The 19021-nt window shown below is 43.8% G+C and overlaps 1 protein-coding gene across 3 annotated transcripts in view; it reads right to left on the bottom strand.

Moving 5' to 3' along the window:
* Positions 1-19021, bottom strand: part of PC (pyruvate carboxylase) — a 405325-nt gene that overhangs the window by 65616 nt on the left and 320688 nt on the right. For all 3 annotated transcript variants that reach the window (XM_044270882.1, XM_044270881.1, XM_044270880.1), the window contains exon 10: positions 14315-14497. In XM_044270882.1, the coding sequence (XP_044126817.1) occupies positions 14315-14497 (183 nt within the window). The remainder of the gene's footprint in view (positions 1-14314; positions 14498-19021) is intronic.

Below are 19021 nucleotides of genomic sequence, written 5' to 3'. Positions count from 1 at the left end.
TCCATCCTCTGAAGATTGAAGGAAAGGAGTCTGATAAGAGGAGAAAGAAGCATCTTTCTTTCTGATAAAATATATTACAAAGATTCTTATATTTGCTTGCAATATTCATGTATAGAAAAAAATATGAAATGACATTTACTCTAAGGCAGGACAGTTGTTGAGGATTCTTCACCAACAACCTCCCCGTTATTTTGACAGGTGTAACGCTACAAAGTCACATTGCAGTAATACAAGAAATCATGTTAAAGTGACCATCCTGGGGCAGCTGGTGACAAAATAACACTGGCCACATCAGTACTTGTGGTGCAAAAGGACAAAGGAATCTGGGACAAAAATGTCTATTTACTCTTATACTGTAACTGCATTCCCCCCCCCCCCCCTTGAGTTTAAGACATACAGGGGAATGTATCAAGCCCTGCGCTCCATAATTCTGGCTTTAAAAAGTCACAGAACAGGGCTTTGTGATTTTTGGGGCCTCTTAACGCAAATATTCAGCAATATTTTAAATCTTTACATAAGGCCTCTTTCACACTTGCGTTGTCCGGATCCGGCGTGTACTCCACTTGCCGGAATTACACGCCGGATCCGGAAAAACGCAAGTGTACTGAAAGCATTTGAAGACGGATCCGTCTTCAAAATGCTTTCAGTGTTACTATGGCACCCAGGACGCTATTAAAGTCCTGGTTGCCATAGTAGTAGTGGGGAGCGGGGAGCAGCATACTTACAGTCCGTGCGGCTCCCGGGGCGCTCCAGAATGACGTCAGAGCGCCCCATGCGCATGGATCATGTGATCCATGCGATCACGTCATCTATGCGCCTGGGGCGCCCTGACGTCACTCTGGAGCGCCCCGGGAGCCGCACGGACGGTAAGTATGCTGCTCCCCGCTCCCCACTACAGTTTACCATGGCTGCAAGGACTTTAGCGTCCCGGCAGCCATGGTAACCATTGAGAAAAAGCTAAACGTCGCATCCGGCAATGCGCCGAAACGACGTTTAGCTTAAGGCCGGATCCGGATCAATGCCTTTCAATGGGCATTAATTCCGGATCCGGCCTTGCGGCAAGTGTTCCGGATTTTTGGCCGGAGCAAAAAGCGCAGCATGCTGCGCTATTTGCTGCGGCCAAAAAACGTTCCGTTCCGGAATGGAAGACATCCTGATGCATCCTGAAGGACGGACTGTCCATTCAGAATGCATTAGGATAATCCTGATCAGTATTCTTCCGGCATAGAGCCCCGACGACGGAACTCTATGCCGGAAGACTATAACGCAGGTGTGAAAGGGCCCTAAATCACTCCAGCGGTCCAGCGTGTGGTTAGCCCAACAAGCTCATTTAAGTCAGATTGATTAAAGTCGCAATCTTTTTGCAGTAAAGAAGGTGGTGTACAAAGAGGTGTAACATCTCAAGACAGAAGTGTTAGACATAAGTATGCACAAACTTCATCAACATCTTGTGATATTTAATAAATTTGGTGCAAATTCCGGCAATGCAAAACTAACTTTAAGAATTCCCCTTGTGATAAATCCCCCCCAGTGTTGTCTTCTTATGGAGAACTCAGAGCTGGAAAAGTAATGTGTCTGTAATCTGCCCACTCGGTGTAATATGTGGGCTGGATCTCGATTCACACGAGGGATGTTCCTGCTTTCTGGCGTTGTTGTACAGTACACTATACATAGGGTGCTCAGTTCAACTACATGTCATTTTGTTCTATCAGATATAGAGGAACTAGAGTTAGGCCTCATGCACACGGCAGTGTTCCGCGGCCGAGAGCGGACCGTGGAGACGCGGCCGGGATTCCTCCTGACAGCATGAGCGCACGGCGTCATTGGTTGCTATGACGCCGTGCGCTTCATGCAGCCGCTCCTGTACAGTAATACACTAGTATTACAGCTGATGCTGTCAGGAGGAATCCCGGCCGGGTTTCCACGGTCCGCTCTCGGCCGCGGAACACGGCCGTGTGCATGAGGCCTTATCCAGTGATGTCCAGAAGATCCTATCATCAAATATCTGAATTTGTTTCATTCATGAAAGCAAGATACTAGACATGATAATATACAGCAAGGGTGAAGAAATCCTGAAAAGTTGATTTAGTGGAAAAAAAACATTAAGTAGAAGCAAAGTTGACTCTTCTTAAGGAAGAAATTCCTTCCCAACTCCAAATCTAGCAATGAGAATTACTCCCTGGACCAAAGACCCTTCTCTAGATCTGTAGTAACTATAACCTGTAATGTTATTACACCCAGGCCCCTCTAGGACTCCTCCAGTGAGTTCACCATCACTACCTCCTCTGGCAGAGTCCCACCTATATACGAGCTGCAATTCCTTTTCATCATAAATAATAATTAATCTACTTATCGGTTATTAGAAAACACCTTGACCCTAACTTTGAGCTATTTGAGACCACAAAATGTTCTGTGACTAACCATTTACAGCAGGCGTATATTGGCGTCATTACCTTTCCAACATATTTAGCATGTTCTTACAGCTGTTCTATTTAAAAACCACCTAAATAAAGCCACAGGCGATATACAGCCTCATTAATCCTAAGGTGTTGATAAAAGCAGCAGACATAGCTGGGGCTTGCAATGCGGCATACTGTATGCTCTTTGGCCATGTTAACACTATTGTGTTACCATATGTAATATCCACGGAAATATCCAGCCACATCACCTAGAGATCGGTAAATGTGGCTACACGATAACTGGCTTTCCAACTTCTACTGAAAGCCAATTGAATCACAATAGTTCATAAACTTTAGGGAAACATTAGGCCCACCACAGCAACGTTAGACAAAGAGATGGATCTACTGTCCAAAGATCATATATTATAAAATGGTAATAACTAGATAATCCATTACAGGGCTCCAGATGGCGACCAAAATGGTCGCCAATGCGACTAAGAATTTACAAATGGCGACAAGACCTTTTAGTCTTGTCGCCATTTGCGACTAGACCCTCCGCGGCAGCTCTGCAGTAGAACAGCGCGGGCACAGGAGCTGATAGTTCTCTGCCGCCGCCGATGTTCTTCTCAGTCTCAGTCAGCTCGGTCACAGCACACAACAGCAGAGACGCTGGCAGCAGGAGGGGAGGGGCTCGGGAGCAGTGTAATCTGATCCTAGAGTGGAAGCTGCTTCTGCCAGCCCCTCCCCTCCCCGCCCACCAACCAATCAGAGCTGAGGCAAGGCAAGGCGAGCACTAGCAGCTCTGAGTCACTGACAAGTACAGGGAGAAAGAATCGAATGAGTCACAGGTGAAAAGAACTAAAGATCCGACTTAGTTAGTGACTCATTCGATTCTCTCCCTGTACAGTGTGCCCCCCCCCCCCCAACACCTCAGTATCAGAAACATTAGTGGCACAGTGTGCCCCCCCCCCAACACCCCAGTATAGGAAACATTGGTGGCACAGTGTGCCCCCCCCTCCCCCCCCCCCCCCACAGTATAAGAAACATTGGTGGCACAGTGGGAAGTGCCAATGAGGGTTAAAGAATAATTTAAAAAAATTAACTCACCTCCTCCAGTTGATCGAGTAGCTGCCGGTCTCCTGTTCTTGCTTCAAGACCTGTGGTAATGTCACTGAGCTCATCACATGGTCCATTACCATGGTGATGAATCATGTGATGACCACAGTGATGTCACCACAGGTCCTTTGACAGGTCATGAAGAAAGAACAGGAGACGACAAGAGATTTTATTCTTTTAACCCTCATTGGCACTGCCCACTGCGCCATCAATGTTTATTATATTGAGGGGGGGGGGGGGGGGGGAGTGCGCACTGCGCCACCAATGTTCATTATATTGAGGGGGGGGGGCGCACTGCGCCACCAATGTTTATTATATTGAGGGGGGCACACTGCGCCCCCCAATGTTTATTATACTGGGGTGTTGGGGGGGTGCGCACTGCGCCACCAATGTTTCTTATATTGAGGGGGGCACACTGCGCCCCCCAATGTTTATTATACTGGGGTGTTGGGGGGGGTGCGCACTGCGCCACCAATGTTTATTATATTGGGGGAGCACACAGGGCCGGTGCAAGGATTTTTGCCAACACAAGCAAAGCTACATTTTGGCGCCCCCCCCCCCCCCACCCACGCTTCTCCTCTCTGTGGTCCTGGTATCTTCTCTCTGCTTCAGACAATGGCTGGTTTAAGGACCATATTTTTCGCCCTCTAAGACACACCTAGGTTTTAGGAAAGAAAAAAATATTTTCCATTACACCTCAGGTCAGACCAGCAATCAGACCCCCAATGTTAATCAAACCTCAGCTTACAGCCCCAATCAGACCCCCAATGTTAATCAGACCTCAGATCAGAACCCCATGTCAGACATCATCCCCCAGCCATCAGCCCCCAATGTCAGCCATCAGACCCCCATGTCACATTTCTCCCCCTCCATGTCACATTTTTCCGCCCTCCCCAGGGTGCGCCCTAAGGCGGCCGCTTGGTCTGCCTTATGGTAGCACCGGCCCTGGGAGCACACTGCGCCACCAATGTTTATCAAACTGGGGTGTGGGGGGGGGGCGCACTACGCCACCAATGTTTATTATATTGGGGGCGCACACTGCACCACCAATGTTTATCATACTGGGGTGATGGGGGGGCGCACTGCGCCACCAATGTTTATTATATTGAGGGGGGGCACACTGCGCCACCAATGTTTATTATATTGAGGGGGGGCACACTGCACCACCAATGTTTATTATATTGACCTTCTACTAAGCATTCTGTATTAAGGAATGCTATTATTTTCCCTTATAACCATGTTATAAGGGAAAATAATACAGTAAATAGACTTTTATCCTAGCAACCATGAGTGAAAATCGCACTGCATCCGCACTTGCTTGCGATTTTCACGCAGCCCCATTCACTTCTATGGGGCCTGCGTTGCGTGAAAAACGCACAACATAGAACATGCTGCGATTTTCACGCAACGCACAAGTGATGTGTGAAAATCACCGCTCATGTGCACAGACCCATAGAAGTGAATGGGTCCGGATTTAGTGCGGGTGCATTCCGGTATTTTGAATGCCAGATCCGGCACTGATACATTCCTATGGGAAAAAATGCTGGATGCGGCATTCAGGCAAATCTTCAGGTTTTTTCCGCCGGAGAGAAAACCGTAGCATGCTGCAGTTTTCTCTTTTGCCTGATCAGTCAAAATGACTGAACTGAAGACGTCCTGATGCAAACTGAACGGATTTCTCTCCATTCAGAGTGCATGGGGATATGACTGATCAGTTCTTTTCCGGTATAGAGCCCCTGTGACGGAACTCTATGCCGAAAAAGAAAACCGCTAGTGTGAAAGTACTCTAAAATATTAAGTTTAAATCCCCCCTTTCCCAATTTTACATATAAAATATATAAAGAATAAATAAACATATTACACAGCGCTGTCCAAACTATTAAATTATTAAAAAATATCTCCTATGCGGTGAGCATTCGCCATTTTTTAGTCACCTTGTCACCCCAAAAAAATAGGATAGGAATGCTCTATTATGGGCCAAACATTTCATAATATGCAAAATGCACGCGGCTTTTTTTGGTGTTTTTTTTATTTTATTTTTTTGCGCGGTATTGAGTATCGCAATACTTTATGGTGACGAAAGCGAATCAAATTTTGGTATCAAAACAACCCTATGCCGATCTGATCGGAGTAGCGTTGTCACGATACCAAAATTTTGATTCGGTTTCGATTTGGCGACTAAAAATTAGATTTGGCTCCTAAATTTTTCAGTTCAGGAGCCAATGGCTACCAGGTATTTTTTTTAGTCTGGAGCCCTGCATTAACCTCACTGTTCCCAGTGTTGGCCCAAAGAGGAAAATAGCTGGATACAGATTAAATCAATCTAGAGAACCTTTGTGCTTCCATAGAACGTACTGTGAATAGATGTCTGCTAGTACACAAGGTCCGCGGAGACCAGACTACAAAAACCACTAAATGTCTTTTACACATAACATTTAATTTCAACAATGGGCTGAACTTTGTGGCAATTTGCACTAAAGGGATGATCAGAGATTTCTGCACCCTCATTCCTAGCAGGATCTCACTTTTGGGCTTTACACTGGGCTTAAAGGGGTTGTATCACTTCAGCAAGTAGCATTTATCATGTACAGAAGGTTAATACAAGGGACTTACTAATATACTGTTATTATCCATATTGCTTCCTTTGCTGGCTTAATTCATTTTTCCATCACAATATACTCTGCTTGATTCCATGGTTACGACCAGCCTACAATCCATCAGTGGTGGTCGTGCTGGCACACTACAGTAAAAAGCACCGGCCTTTTGCAGGCATGACCACCGCTGCTGGATTGCAGGGTGGTCATAACCATGGAAACGAGCACTATATAAAAGTGATGGAAAAATGAATCCAGTCAGCAAAGGAAGCAATATGGATAATAAAAATACATTAGTAAGTGCCTTAACTTCCTCTACATAATAAATGCCATTTGCTGTAGTGAGACAACCCCTTTAAGAAAGAGCAGTAATAGTAACTGAGTTGTAGGAGGGAATTTAAAGGTCTCGACCAAAACTAATGTTTTCCCTAATTCTGATTTGTGGGTTTTTGCTGTGAGAATAAAGTACAGTAAATCATTCTCTATATGATATACCATAAAGAGGTTGTCCAGCTTTTTATACGCAGCCCTAATCCAAGGTTCAGGAGGCACTTTCAAATCAGCAGCCGAGAAATCAGCTCTGTAAACATGCCCTAAAATTTACAACCAGAGGATGAGCTGCCAGATTGAACAGGCTTCAGGAGGTCACACTAGGGACACAGAGTATGCTCTACGATACCTTGAGAGCAAACCTCCAAGTCAAGTGCTTAGAACTTCTAAAGCTATTAATTTAGGTTAATTCGGAAGATGAAATGTCAAGTGATAAAGTAAAAAAGGGGCAAATACATCTGTTTCCTCCTCTAAAACCAAAAGCTGATTATATCATAAGCAGCAAAGTGTTTCTCATGGTATTAACTCAAGTGCTTTATTGAAATATCTGGTTTTCACTTCCATTAATGTAGAGAATTAATTCCCAATGTGTGCACCATGACTGATGAGAGCACGACAAGACACAGATTGATGCCGTGCCAACATGAGTGATGTCTGTCTACCCGACTTGCAGAAAACAAAAAGTTCACCTTGAAAGTGTGACTGTACTAGAAATTAATTGAAGCTTTACTATTATTTTACAGGTCCCAGAAAAGAGCCAGCTCACAATATAATTATAGCATTATATCTCACTGCTGGCTACTGTAGCTGCAAATACTGGAGGTGTTTGGGTGATGGATGAGCAATAATGGTCTTTCTGGGCAGGGAAAAGAAAATTAAGAGGGCTCAGTAAAGATGGCGCCATCAGAGCGTGTCGGGCGCAGGGTACAACCAATGGCGATTTGCTCCAGTAACCTAGTGATGATCATGGTTTTATCTGGAGACGAGTAGAAAGATAGATGGCAAAAATCAATAGTATTCAGTCTGATCCTTGAAGCAGTAGAGCAGAAAGTGAACAGAAGAGGGATTACGAGGAAATAAGGAGCAGAACAAATGGGGAAGAAAGAGAGAGAAGATGGGACAGCACCTTATAAAGAAGGAACGCACTATGTACAGAAAATAGGGACAGTAACGTGGGCAAAAGAACCACCAAGAGGCAATGCCAATAAACCAAATGCACAAAGTTACTAGAATGAAGGCAGCAGCTTTATTACAGCAGAAAGTATGAGCGAGTGATCCGGTCTCTCATCATTCTGCTCTTATCATACACTTTAAATAATGCAGCGAGAGGTGGAGAGAGGGCATCATTATGGAACCTGGATGTTGCATGGGGTGCTGACTTGCAGACTAGAAACCCAATGAATTATTTAGATCTCCAAGCAGAACTGCAATTATTTCTGAATTAATAATTACCCTGCACAATTCATCTATGTGAGCAGCTAAAGGATGGTTCCATAGTACAAGTGCACTAAACGCTCCAAGACAGCAAACCTAGATTCAGTATATTATCGAAAGCTTAAAGGGGTTGTCCAACACTGGCATTGTTTTTAAATACTACCCCCACCATGCCGGGCCTGTGAAGGGAAAAATATGTACCTGCTCCCAACTGTTCTGGCTCCCTGGCCCTCTTCTGGTCCCCACATGAAAACTTCTTCACGTGCACTGCTGCAGCATTCTGTTCCCCAATGTGTCAACATCGGGTTTGACACCCGCTGCAGTGGTGCCACATGCCTTTTGTGTCACGTGACCCACTGACATGACGCAAAGGGAACATGTCACTGCAGTAGCAGTAGGAGAGAGAAGGAGTCAGAACCCAGTGGCTGGAAGCAGGTCTCGCCATTTGGGGGAGTCTGCCTCTATAAGGCCCCCAAAGATGAAAAATGTTATAAATTATTTATTTATATTTTTCCAGAAGGAACAACAGAGAAGCACAATGTAGAGTGCAAAGAAAAGATGATAAAACATAGTTCTTTAATAGGGAATACAAACATGTCGTATTCAGGCGAGGTAACGGGCCCTCTCTGACATGGGATATACGAGAGGTCACCACTGTACCCAGGAAAGCAAACATTGGCGTGGATTACCCAAGCAGTATGCAGGAACTCGGCGGAGAAAAATGCTAAGTATCACTTCTTTTGTTATTTGAACACATTTATTGTTGCAGCAGAAGTCAATTACAGCTCAGACAATCCCTTTACCTATATGTATTCTGGAAGTTAAAGCCGGACGGTCACAGTTCTATTAAACTCAAATGAAAGCGCCAGTAAAATAAGACCTTAGGGCTCAATACAAAACTGGATTTTTTGTAGACCTTATTTTTGCCAAAAATGGAAGTCCATTAAAAATTAGGCATGAAATGCATGAAACATTGACTTTAAATTCAGCTGGATAAGTACAGCCTGTCAGTATGAGAGTAATTCCCTAGGAATGAAATACAGTACTTGTGTAAATGACTTCAGATTACGGTGATCTGCCAGGTGAATGTAGGTTTGGGTGTAGGTCCACAGTGGAGGAGATGTGTCAATAAAACAATTTCCAGCTTGTGCCTGGTCCTTCATTCTAGTGAATATGGGTGAGAGGTGAGCTCCGAGGCAGGCACAGATGACTTATGTCATCTGCAGATAATACAGGGCTGATAAAGCAGAGGTCGGAGCTTCCATACAGCTTCTGCTCTGCATTATCAGGCCGTCCTGCAGTCATTAACACAGACTCCATGTGAAGCAATCGGATAGGAGCCAATTTAATTTCCCTACTGATCGCCCCCTAGACAGAACAAGCCATTAAAAAGTATTAAAGTCATTTAGGAATTTATCCATATTAACGTGTTTTTGGAATAATTTCAGGAGAACCTCTTTACAGGGGGGCAGGTAAGGGAGCAGGCAGTATGCACTTTCTGTTTCAGGAGCCCGGCTGTGTGCCAACCAAATTTAACAAGCAAATATTGGGAATTATATAGATATATCACTATATATACAGTATCTCACAAAAGTAAGTACACTCCTCATATTTTTGTAAATATTTTATTATATCTTTTCATGGGATAACACTGAGAATCTGACACTTTGATACAATGTAAAGTAGTTACTGTACAGCTTGTATAACTGTGTAAATTTGGTGTGCCCTCAAAATAACTCAACATACAGCCATTAATGTCTAAACAGCTGGTGTCACGTACCGGGGACCAGACCAGCCACCGCGTCACGTGACAAGGGTTGCCAAAGGCCTTCAGGCCGATTCACCTCACGCTACTACATGCTGTTACGCCCTGTGCCGGGCCGTAACTCGAGCATAAATCGCCACCTGAAGTCTGCAAGCACAATAACACAAAACTTTTGATGCCACCCCCTGCCCGTTATAAGGTCCAGGGATTGCATCTGTATGCCTTTCCTCCAGGGGCAGGCCTGTGGGGGATTCTCACTCCCACCTCTGGCTCACCCCTCTTGGTCAAGCTACATTACCCATGCAGCCGGCCCCCTGGGCAACTAGGGAACAGGTATGAGAATATCAAAAATATAGTTTCCAGTTGCCCTGGTGAAGATACAGGCCCCAGCCCTTCTCCATAATTCATATCTCATCGTTCCGAGTCCTAGCATATCAGACGCTACACGTCCAAGATGCTCGGAAGAGGAGAACCCTTTTTTAAGAAGATGAAGGCGAGTTGATATGCCATGTCTGGTGTCCATGCGATGCCCCATCATACCAGAGATGATGAGCTAGATTTTAGGGACATCTGATCCCTCCTGAACAAGTTTTGAAGGATTACGAATTATGGTTCATGCTCTGGTTAGGAAGCCCCCATGCTGACACAAGGCGCCGGAGAGTCTGCTGTCCCCTGTCCCGAGTGTGACCAGCAAACGGGCCCATCCTCGTTAGGATCTCTGTCCTAACTACCCCTCGGGGAGCAGGCTGCTGTTTTCCCATGTATGAGGCAGACATATCGACTCTCTATGCAGCCTTTAACTAAGTCATAAATCCATTACCCCCAACATGGCTGCTGACCTTGTAATACAAATACATAAATACCCACTGTATACATGAAAATCACACCGGAATATGTTACACTATGACATATAACTATAAAATATATAATATGACAGCAACCATTATAATAACTAGGGATAAGGTGGTCCTTATTCCTGAAAACTTGCAACAAAAGTGAAAATGGCCAAATTTTGCCCAAAGTGTCAATATTTTATGTGGCCATCATTATTTTCCTGCACTGCCTTGAGCTCCTTCCCCTTCTGCTTGAGGATGCCCCACAGATGCTCAATAGGGTTTAGGTCTGGAGACATGCTTGGCCAGTCTAGCACCGTTACCCTCAGTTTCTTTAGCAATGCAGTGGAGGTGTGTTTGGGGTCGTTATCATGTTGGAATACTGCCCTGCGGCCCAGTTTCCCAAGGAAGGGGATCATGCTCTGCTTTAGCATGTCACAGTACATGTTGGCATTCACGATTCCCTCAAAGAACTGTAACTTCCCACAGCTGGCAGTATTTATGCAGCCCCAAACCATGACACTCTCATCACTATGCTTGACTGTAGGCAAGACACACTTGTCTTTGTACTCCTCACCCGATTGCCGCCATACACGCTTGACACAATCTGAATTAAAAAAAAGTTTGTCTTGGCCTCCTCAGACCACAGGACATGGTTCCAGTAATCCATGTCCTTAGTCTGGTTGTCTTCAGCAAACTGTTTGTAGGCTTTCTTGTGCATCTTCTTTAGAAGAGGCTTCTTTCTGGGTCGACAGCCATGCAAACTAATTTGATGCAGTGTGCGGCATATGGTATGAGCACTGACAGGCTGACCCCCCACCCCTTTAACCTCTGCAGCAATGCTGGCAGCACTCATATGGATATGACACTGAGTACGTGCACTAAACTTCTTTGGTTGACCATGGCAAGGCCTGTTCTGAGTGGAACCTGTCTTGTTAAACCGCTGTATGGTCTTTGCCACCGTGCTGCAGCTCAGTTTCAGGGTGTTGGCAATCTTCTTATAGCCTAGGTCATCTTTATGTAAAGCAACAATTCTTTTTTTCAGATCCTCAGAGAGTTCTTTGCCATGAGGAGCCATGTTGAACTTTCAGTGACTAGTATGAGTGTGAGAGCAATAACATCACATTTAACACACCTGAGACACTATTGAGTCACATGACACCAGGGAGGGAAAATGGCTAATTGGGCACAATTTGGCCATTTTCACTTAGGGGTGTACTCGCTTTTGTTGCCAGAGGTTTAGACATTAATGGCTGTGTGTTGAGTTATTTTGAGGACACACCAAATTTACATTGTTATACAAGCTGTACACTGACTACATTGTATCAAAGTGTCATATCTTCAATGTTGTCCTATGAAAAGATAATAAAATACTGTATTTACAAAAATGCGAGGGGTGTACTCACTTTTGTGAGATACTGTAGGTACATCACCCCCTATAAAAACTGTAATCCCAATTAAAAGTGATTAATCTATTCAACCTAATATAATGCATCGAGTAAGTTTGTGTTCAGAAAGGCAGTGTAAAATGTAAACTTTTGTTGTGTCTGTGAGTGTTGAGACTTGTCTGATACGGTGATCCAGCTGCTAGTAAACTACTAATCAATAAACAGTCCAATTAGTATTCGTATATGTAGCCCCCACTTCACGCTGCTGTATCTTGTGTTGTATCGTGCATACAGCCAGGTCCATAAATATTGGGACATCAACACAATTGTAACATCTTTGGCTCTATACACCACCACAATGGATATGAAATGAAACGAACAAGATGTGCTTTAACTGCAGACTGTCAGCTTTAATTTAAGGGTATTTACCTCCAAATCAGGTGAACAGTGTAGGAATTACAACAGTTTCCATATGTGCCCCCCACTTGTTAAGTGGAACCAAAAGTAATGGGACAATTGGCTTCTCAGCTGTTCCATAGCCAGGTGTGTGTTATTCCCTCATTATCCCAATTACAATAAGCAGATAAAAGGTCCAGAGTTCATTTCAAGTGTGCTATTTGCATTTGGAATCTGTTGCTGTCAACTATCAAGATGAGATCCAAACTGTCACTATCAGTGAAGCAAGCCATCATTAGGCTGAAAAAACAAAACAACCCCATCAGAGAGATAGCAAAAACATTAGGTGTGGCCAAAACAACAGTTTGGAACATTCTTAAAAAGAAGGAATACACCGGTGAGCTTAGCAACACCAAAACACCCGGAAGACCACGGAAAACAACTGTGGTGGACGGCCGAAGAATTCTTTCCCTGGTGAATGTGTGTCAAAGTCAACAATCAAGAGAAGATACAGAGTAAATACAGAGGGTTCACCACAAGATGTAAACCATTGGTGAGCCTCAAAAACAGGAAGGCCAGATTAGAGTTTGCCAAACGACATCTAAAAAAGCCTTCACAGTTCTGGAACAAGATCATATGGACAGATGAGACCAAGATCAACTTGTACCAGAGTGATGGGAAGAGAAGAGTATGGAGAAGGAAAGGAACTGCTCATGATCCTAAGCATACCACCTCATCAGTGAAGCATGGTGGTGGTAGTGTGATGGCGTGGGCATGTATGGCTGCCAATGGAACTGGTTCTCTTGTATTTATTGATGATGTGGCTGCTGACAAAAGCAGCAGGATGAATTCTGAAGTGTTTCGGGCAATATTATCTGCTCATATTCAGCCAAATGCTTCAGAACTCATTGGACGGCGCTTCACAGTGCAGATGACCCACAGCATACTGCAAAAGCAACCAAAGAGATTTTTAAGGGATAGAAGTGGAATGTTATGCAATGGCCAAGTCAATTACCTGACCTGAATCCGATTGAGCATGCATTTCACTTGCTGAAGACAAAACTGAAGGGAAAATGCCCCAAGAACAAGCAGGAACTGAAGACAGTTGCAGTAGAGGCCTGGCAGAGCATCACCAGGGATGAAACCCAGCGTCTGGTGATGTCCATGCGTTCCAGACTTCAGCCTGTAATTGACTGCAAAGGATTTGCAACCAAGTATTAAAAAGTGAAAGTTTGATTTATGATTATTATTCTGTCCCATTACTTTTGGTTCCTTAACAAATGGAAAGCACATGTGCAAACTGTTGTAATTCCTACACCGTTCACCTGATTTGGATGTAAATACCCTCAAATTAAAGCTGACAGTCTGCAGTTAAAGCATATCTTGTTCGTTTTATTTCAAATCAATTGTGGTGATGTATAGAGCCAAAAATTTTAGAATTGTGTAGATGTCCCAATATTTATGGACCTGGCTGTATATCATGACCACGGTCTTGTTTTAAAGCTTAGATTCTTGGCTATGAAACAAAAGGATAGAACCCTCACTAGAAATTATATATCTTATACATATCTGACTACTGAAGCATTCTTAAAATATTTTTATAGTTAAACAAAAATAAGAAAGGAAAGGCAGAAAAGGGGAACGCTCAACCATGAAAGTGGAAAATTTCCTCAAACGAGCATAAGCTAAGACAATTTCTTAGAATAAATTCTATAGATAGCTGTGTCCTATTTTCAATGGCGTATATCCTACATATTGTCACATTTCAGAAGTACTCTGTGACGCCACTGAGCTGCTAACTCTGCTATAATGCACTGTTATAAAACGACCTTTCATCATAAATGTGACTGTGTGAAAAAGCCTTCATGATTCAAAACTGATTTTTGATCTGTCCCCTTTCTTAAAATATCTAGCTATCACCTTTCTGCATTTTAATCTAACTGCTTTCCTACAGAAGGCTAGTCCCATGGGTTTCAATACTACTTAGTAGCCTTGTCGTCACTGCAAAGAGAAAGATAAAATAAAATGATATCTTAGCTGGGTGCTAGGACAGTCCTACCTTCACTCCACGGATTCGGAACTCTGCCAGTGCTCTGCTCATTTTGGTCGCTGCCACTTGGTGATCTTTCCCGTGTGCAATGACCTTGACAAGAAGAGAGTCATAGTGCGGGGATATCACAGCTCCTTGGAAGGCCGATGCACTGTCCAATCGGATGCCCATACCCTCGCCGCTCCGGAAGACCTGTGACCGGAAGAATGAGATCAGTAAGTAAAATATTCGATGAAGAGACTATGGGAGAACATCAGGCTTATCAAGTAAGAGAAACACACAACTAAAATAACTGCTGATCCGAACAACAGGTATTGAACAGAATGTGCTAATTGCAAAAAAGGAAGCATTTTGCCAAGGCCAATAAAACCGAAATATGGTATCAATAAAAAAAAAAAAGCAAAACTTTTTTTTACAAAAACTGGAGGACTTTCATGTGAAATATACTAGAGATCATCCGTACAAGAAAAAAAACTGATGAAGAGAAATCATATCCTGTTAAAAAGAGGCTGCCGATCTAGGCAAACCGATTACAATCCCTTCAGGTGACTCCTAGGTGCCATAAAAGACAGCTGGCACCAAGTAGTCTGAGAGCAGATGGGCAGTAGGAACGATTTCAAATGGCTACATTTCAGAGATGGAACATATTCAGTAATAAGAGAATATTCAAGAACTACTATGTATGTACCTCACTAATGGCAAACTTATACTTAGACACAATGGGCGGGGAAGGCGTAGAAAAAAGTCTAAATGTAAGACAGTAAGGAAGCCATCTTGCAATTAGAACTGGCAGAGGATCCGCTGAAGTTATCAAGAGGCAGGCGACTCTTCATAACTCCGGAGGCTCCACCACCAGCTTAGGGCTTTATTAAGACCGGTGTCTAAAATGCTGGTCTTAATAAATGTGCCCCTAACAGATATACTCAGGTAGTTGTTTACCTCATGTACATCTTCCCCATATTTTTTAGTTTGGACTCTCCTGACCCGTTTTTACCATGTAAACCCTCCCTCTGGTTTCTTTCCATCCTGTACATTGCACTTCCTGTTGCTGTCTCCAACCAAACCCATGATGCACTTCTCCTTCCTCTGCCACAGCTCCAGCACAGCCTCTAACAACACCCAAACTAGTTTATAGCTCCTCCCACCAGCTAGTTACATAGACACTCCCCTGTCACTGCCCCGCCCATGGACATAATGTGGAAGGAAAGATGAAAGAGCTGCATGGACATAGTCGTGTGATGATCTCAGCCCAGAACAGAAGATAGGAGCAATAAAGGTAAAATAAATACCGATACATTACAAAATTACAGTTGCATTCATAAGTGATTATTTTAAAGGATTTTTAAGCAAACCCCTTTAAGTCACCAAAGCTACTTAAATGCTAGATAGATCAGTGGTCAGGCGATTCAAAAACTGAGAAAATAGATGTTATTTTACTGAACAAGAGAATTTGGGAATCTGTCCACATGAGGTTATACAGATCTAAAGCAGTTTGTCAAAGCCGCATACTTTAAAAACACATGATTTATGGATCCTACAGCGAAGGCTTTTCAAGTGCTGTTAAGGCTGGAGAACAATGACAAGAGAGAATTAAAAAGCGAAGCACAGACAACAGCCGATTAAACACTCGGATGACGGTTTTATCTGATCTGGAGGCCTCACAAACCACTTTTCAGCATGTTGCGCAGTCTTATTAACTCTTTTCAGAAACCTGGTGCTCCGACCTATAGTGCCAGAACCCCCCTCCCCAACACACATGGTACGTGCCATAATACCGTCCAGGCATACACTTGAATACGGAGTATAACATCAATTGTGTATGCAAATCTAATCTGTTACCATAGCAATGTCTTAAAACGGCGCCACACATCCTGTGACACTTCTATAGTCTCGCTTTTAATAGGCTAGATACACTTTTTATGCATTTATATGTGTGCATGACAAGTCTGGTCTTCTTTGATAACTCGATTAATTAAGACGTCATTCAAAATGGTCCAAATACACTAAAATACGGTATATCATGTAAAATACCAAAGACGCCTAACCCTGCTGACTTTTCAGGTCTGTGGTGGTACATGCTCTGCACTGTTGACCTATCAAGGGGGTACATTTACCTGCATCCATAGGGATCTGGGGAACATACATTGATACAGTATAAAATACTGCCATGTTTCATTGGGCCAAAACTAGTACTGGCCTCAATCCTCAAATCACACGTGCTTAGTACACGATTACATCCTTTCCAAACGAGGCGAGTCAATGCATCTCACACCCTGCTAACCTGGGCTGGTCGGTGATATTCAAGTTGGTCAAGGATGGGTTTGTGGCACACATCCATAGAGCTCGATTCACCCAACAAAGAACACGATGGTCTCAGCTTGTTGGTGTGGTATGCATCTCCGTCCTTTTTTTATCAATTGTATGGAAATGCATAGCAGACTGTACTTCTCCTATATGGAAGGTCACCACACAGTATACATTTGGACCATGTGTATACCGCACTATATACTGCCTCACATACCATGTGTATACCCCACTATATACTGCCTCACATGCCATGTGTATACCCCACTATATACTGCCTCACACACACCATGTGTATACCCCACTATATACTACCTCACAAACCATGTGTATACCCCACTATATACTGCCTCACATACCATGCGTATACCCCACTATATACTGCCTCACATACCATGCGTATACCTCACTATATACTGCCTCACATACCATGCGTATACCTCACTATATACTGCCTCAGTGGTCAGTCACCATTTCTTTGGGTTAGCGGTCAGCAGTGATGAGCGGTAGGGGCAATATTAGATTTACAATATTTCGTGAATATTCGTCATATATTCACGAATTCGAGATCTCCAGTAATTATTTTATTGATTGCTAAAATCGTTTATCAAAAAATTTGCGATAAAACGTTCACAATACGAAAATTCATGATCAACACTACTCCTAAAGCCTTCTCATTGGCCCACAAGCAAGAAGCAGCGAGGGATCACGGGTAATGTGATTACGAAGATATAGCACTATATTCTAGATATTTGCGAATTCTCGAAGTGCCAATATTTGTGATAAAAATTCGCGGTTAGAATATTCGCGATCAACACTAGCGGTCAGTCCAGCCTTCCTAAGGGAGTCCACTACAGCCTGCACTTTGGGTAGATGACTTTCCCCAGTTGGTACTGTGGATGACAATATCGTTCAGGTAAGCCGAAACATACCGACGATGTGGACGCAGCACAATGTCCATGAGCCGTAGAAAAGGGACAGGGGCGCCATGCAGACCAAAGGGTAACACCTTATATTGGTACAGCCCCTCTGGTGTGATGAAGGCAGTTCTGGCTAATAAACTCCCTGGCCTCCTGAGCCTACTTACAGGAGAGGCTGTCATCAATTCTAAGGGTACTTTCACACTTGCGGCAGGACGGATCAGACAGGCTGTTCACCATGTTGGATCAGTCCTGCAGCTATTTCGCCGTTCTGCTCCAGGGCTCCGCCCCCGTCCCCATTATAGTCAATGGGGACTGAGTGGCGGTCCGGCGAAATAGCCGCAGGACGGATCTGATATGGTAAACAACCTGTCGGATCCGTCCTGCCGCAAGTGTGAAAGTAGCCTTACTGTGGCAGACGCTTCCCTTGCTATATACACAGCGCACATATACATACACTGCACCCATATATACAATACACCATATATACACTGCACACATATATATATATATATACACTGCACACATATATGATATATCTGTACTATGTATATATAATAGACTAGCAGAGTTTTTGAAGTGTAGGCAGAAAATAAATTTGTAATAGAAAAAGACATAAAAATGTAGGAATGTCTAAGAACCCTTGTTCCAATGGAGGCAAAGGTGTCAGAAGATGACAACATACCACTAACACACATCATAGGCTACAAACCGTAAAGACAATGGCACCGAGATCTAATTAGGAGCATTAATCAGGGGTGGACTAGCCATAGACCTTTCCTGGTGGCCCAATGCCCAGGCGCCACCCAAGCCATCCTCACGGCCGCTGGCCAGGTACGTAATGTTGTGATGCCATACCTTCTCTAATTTTGGAGTATCCTACAATTAGGGCCACCTATAGGTTTTTTTCCAGTGCCACTTTAGGTTCCCAATTAATCCCTTGGCATTAAGATTAGTTTCAGTTTCAGGGCAACATTAACCCTTAGCAGTTGCTTTCGCCTCTGCAGCCTAAGCCCTCATCTTATGAGGTGGACATAGCCTGCAAGATTCAAAAAGTAGTGGACTTCCGTTGTTGCAGAAGTAACAGGTAGGTTTTGCAGCGGAATGCCGTCAGACCTCTGAGGTTGACCCTCAGCTTTCGGCCGTTGATCAGCATACAAATTAGCTCCATTTAATAAGGCTAATCTGTGTTTTGCTGTCTGGGCGCAGTTTCTGTTTAGACTTCAGGTCAAGAGGTGACAAGTTGTTTCTTCTTCATTTTCTTTCTGTGCCGTGGATTTCAAATCTGTGGGATGTGTGGACAGGTTCGTATGCTGTGTAACATACACTTGTGCGTCTCAGGTTATGAAGGCAAAGCAATATTTATCATGCATTCATTAGCGACATTAGGAGCCTCTTTGATGAAATGGACAGGAAATTGTCGTGACCTACATTCAGGAGACATTATGGAAGACGCCTCACTGCTTACAGCGCATTAACACAGTGTCAAACC

This window comes from Bufo gargarizans, chromosome 10, assembly GCF_014858855.1.
Source record: "Bufo gargarizans isolate SCDJY-AF-19 chromosome 10, ASM1485885v1, whole genome shotgun sequence".
NCBI lineage: Eukaryota > Metazoa > Chordata > Amphibia > Anura > Bufonidae > Bufo > Bufo gargarizans.
This window is presented reverse-complemented; position numbering and strand designations above follow the sequence as displayed.